The sequence below is a fragment of the Culex quinquefasciatus genome, chromosome 1 (genome assembly GCF_015732765.1).
Source record: "Culex quinquefasciatus strain JHB chromosome 1, VPISU_Cqui_1.0_pri_paternal, whole genome shotgun sequence".
Lineage (NCBI taxonomy): Eukaryota > Metazoa > Arthropoda > Insecta > Diptera > Culicidae > Culex > Culex quinquefasciatus.
The window spans coordinates 76,405,888-76,410,046 of record NC_051861.1 but is presented as its reverse complement, the minus strand read 5'-3'; the positions used below and the strand labels follow the sequence as shown (position 1 = coordinate 76,410,046).

The 4,159-nt window shown below is 45.1% G+C and overlaps 1 protein-coding gene across 1 annotated transcript; it reads right to left on the bottom strand.

Annotated features, from left to right (window-relative positions):
- Nucleotides 1-1,516: 1,516 nt before the first annotated feature.
- LOC6044996 (thioredoxin domain-containing protein 5 homolog) lies at nt 1,517-4,159 on the bottom strand. The gene is given in 5 exon segments (XM_038266901.1): nt 1,517-2,134; nt 2,137-2,430; nt 2,433-2,719; nt 3,621-3,850; nt 4,001-4,159. Coding segments are annotated over 4 exon segments (1,200 nt in total). The 5' UTR covers nt 3,794-3,850; nt 4,001-4,159; the 3' UTR covers nt 1,517-1,688.

Genomic DNA, 4,159 nt, shown 5'->3' with positions numbered 1-4,159 from the left:
GTACGAGCCCTTTTGTGTGTTGGTATTTTGCTTGATCGTACCATCGTACCGAACAAAGCAGGTGCAAAGAAAAACCGAGGTACAAGACTTGTAGTGAACAGCGTGTGCCGCACGGTGCAGGGAAGCTAGCCATTCAGCTTCTACGAAAGTGGCAGAGTCAGAGATAGCTATTTTTACTACCGCACCACTACACACTCAATCGCGAGTACCTTCGGTAGAAAGCCATTGGCGTCGCCAGCATTGAAAACTTTGGGAGCGTTCTTTTATTACGTAACGCGAAAAATCGGACTTTAGACCCCTCCCCCTCGTAACAAAATTTCCATACAAATTTTAAAAATTTGTATGGAGCGTAACACGGCCTCCGACCCTCCCCCTACTGCGTTACGTAATAAAAGAACGCTCCCTTTGAAAACGATATCTCGGGTGAGTTTTCAAAAAGCCTCAAGACCGTGACCTCCGACACTAATATTCGTATTTCTCCAAATTGCAACAAAATTTCATTTATTTTTAGTTTGGGGAACTTGAAAGTCGTGTAGACGAACAATCTTAAGCATTTTTTAAATGTGGTTTCCGTAAGTTGGTCGAATACCGAGGCAAAAAAAGGCTTTCTTTACCATTGGCTCTTACGGCTTTTTGAAAACTAATCCGAGATATAAACGATGAAAAGCTTAGAATGTTCGTATTGGAATCCAATGAACCATTTTAAATAAACTTACGAAATCACGAAAAATATAAGTCTACATTTAGGCGATTTTAGGAGCACACGGGAAACAAATTGATTGTAGCCGGATGAATGTCCTATGTCACAAAAGTTTTTGCATAAACTTTGGACAGTTATGCAAAAACGGACAGGGCAAAAGAAACCGAAAAGCTACGATATCTTACATGTTGTACGAAACATCGGTAAACAAGCTAGGCGTCATCCATAAAGTATGTCACGCTCTAGGGGGGGGGAGGGGGGATCTGAGCAAGTGTGTCATTGCGTGTTATAAGTATAGGAAAAGCGTGACAAAGGGGGGGGGGAGAGGGGGGGGGGTAAATTTTGGCTGATTTTGGCGTGACGTACTTTATGGATGAAGCCCTACTACAAAACGAGTATAAGTCGAGCCACAAAATATATGCGCCAGTATTCGAAGTTCAACTTGACTTGGCGACGAAGCATCGAAAATCAATGCAGTGTGATTTTTTGACGATTTTTCCGATGAAAATTCATGCTGAATCGTAATATTTACGAAGATGGAAATTACGTCCAGCCATAAAGTAAAACCTATGCCTATGAAAGGCAAAAAATATTAAAATTGAAATAACAGGCCTAGGTTTTAAAATTTGGAGTGTTTTAAAATGCATTCCACATTAAGTCCAGTTGCTTTCTAATCATTAGTTTTCAAAACATCGATGTATTGACGGATCTTTTGCTGCAGACAAGAAGGGTTTATTCTCATATTTTCCATGAAACGTTGCACAAGTAATTTCGACGTCCCATCTTTCGTCATGTCTTTTCTTTATTTTTTCCATGTTTTTTTCTTCACAATTGTTTTCCGTCGATTGGTTCAAACACTAATTTTCTACTAGTCTTGTCCAACACACACAGAGATATGAATGGGTTTTTTCACACACAATTTTGTTCCGTTCCGTTTCTACTCACAGACCGCACCACAAATCACTAAAACACACATACAGCTTCCTCCTTACAGCTCGTCGTGATCGGTGCCCAGGTGCCGGGTAACGAAATCGTGCAGATCCTCCAGCGAACGGTTTCCGTTGTATTCGCCGAGCTTCTCGCCGCCGCGATACAGGAAGATGGTCGGGAATCCGTTCACCTCCTGCTCGCCGCAAAGTTCCTTGTTCACCTCCAGGGTGCAGTCCACCTTGGCGATCTTGACCTGGTCGGAACCGACAAACTTCTCCGCCAGTTGCTCCCAGGTTGGGGCCAGACGCATACAGTGGCCACACCAGGGCGCGTAGAACTTGACGAACGTGACGCCTTTATCGATGGCGTGCTGGAAGTCGGGCTGGGACAGCTGCAGCACAACCGAAGTGTTGTCCTTGTCCGCGGCGTCGACGGCATCGGCGGCCGCTTCGTCAACGCTAATTCCGCCGGCCATTTTGGAAACGTACGCCTTCAGTTCCTCGTGGAACGGGAACCGGAGTACTTTTCGATCTTCTTGCCGTCTTCGATCCACAGCAGCGTCGGGTAGCCCTTAACCTCGAAGTCGGTACAGATCGGCCGATACTGGGTGCAGTCGATCTTGGAAATGCTAATCGAAGTGTCGTGCTCTAGGGTCTTGGCCAGTTCCTCCCAGGTCGGCGCAAGCTTGGTGCAGTGGCCGCACCACGGGGCGAAGAATTTGACGAAATGCTTTCCGCTGGAGATGTGCTTGGCAAAAGTGTCGTCGGTCAGCTCAACCAGCGGCGAAACCGGCTTCGAGGCTCGGCCACGGTTTCCTCCGAGTCGTCATCCTCCAGGCCCAGCTGCTCGCGAATAAAAGCGTTGAACGAGTCCAAATCCCGCCCGCCACGGTACTTGACCGAATCGTCCGACGCGGAATTGCTCTTGAAGAACTTGAGCGTCGGGTAGCCGGTGACGTCCTGCTCCGAGCACAAATCGCCGTCGGTCGTGCAGTCCACGCGACCGATCTTGACCTGGGCGGCGCTGTCGTCGTTCTTGGCCTCAGCAAGCTTGGACCAAATCGGGGCTAACTTCTTGCAGTGGCCACACCTGGAGGGAAAAGGGAAAAGTTAAAACATGCCTTAATGGTTCAGTACTTATGACAGTTGCACGTCTTAGTCAGTTTATTAGTTTTATTACTGAATTCTACATAAAAAAGTAATTTGTCGTATTATCGAAATTTTTATTTCTTTAGTTTCTTTCGTTTTAGTTTTTAATTTAGTTGTTAGTTTTTAGTTTTAATGAAACATAAGGTCCTTATCATTTAAGTCAATGTATACAAACAAGGTTGTACCTTCGATATATATTTTGGAAAAATAAAATACAATTACAAAATAAAAAAAACAATTGCTTTCAAACACTAAATTTCAACCAGATAAGAGCAAAACGAGAAAAGCGGGCCAACAACCAACCATCATCGCTGTCGCCGGTTATCTTCTCCAATCTGGTTGCGCCAACCGAACAGTATGTAATTTTTGATGGGAAAAGCAGAACGACAACTCACCAAATGACGGGACGGGGGACGACAATTTAAAGATAAGCAAAATGCCTCTTCCTGTCTTCGTCCATCGGTCAGTAAAAAACAACAGTGGAATGAAGATGTGGCCAGTAAAACTAATCTGTTTCAAATTGTACTGTACACGTTTTAAGTTTTAGATGAAAAATATATAAATTCAAGCCATTTATCTTATACTCATTTGATTGAAGTTTCAATAACAGATTTAATTAACATTTCTGACGTCGACACCTGTCCTGTCGCGCCGGTCACTGAAATCTCATCAAGATCGCACGCACACGCACACACCGACCGTGAGCCAGACGCCCAAAGAGCGATAAAAATAACTCAACTTTGCAACCTTTTTCCTAACTCCCGGCACAAAAATAGCAAAGCTACAAAATTACTCCTTATTCCCAAAAACAACATAACAATAAAACAAATTAAGCAACTCACCAGGGGGCAAAGAACATGACAAAGTAGTTGGTACCATCTACTTCCGACTGGAAGTTGTCCTTCGTAAGCTGGACGCTGGTGGTGTCCTCCTCATGTGCGGCCACCAGGAAGAAAGCCGTGGCCAAACATCCTACCGTCAGCAGTAGGCGAACCGGTTTCAGTGGCAGCAGCATCCTCTCGCAGTAGGCTGTGCGGCGGCGTGGGGGAGGAGAAGGAATGTCGTTTTATACCTGGACAGGACAGGCAGGGGGTGGAAGAGAAAGAAAAGTGAAAAACGCCCCTTGAGAATGACAAAAAAACTCCTTTTTACTTTCTCCACTCCGGAAGAAAATGTGAAAACAAGTCCACCTTCCAGTTCTTATCTTATCGCGACAACTCACTTGATAAATGCAGCTGGATTGGTGGAGATTTTGCTTTCAATTACACACTAGAAATGCGGCGACAATTTTAACACAAGAATGGCCGCTAGACCGCACTGAAAAGACGACTGCGAAGCGAAGAGAGCGGCCGGGAACCCGGGATGACAGTTGATTTTCTTC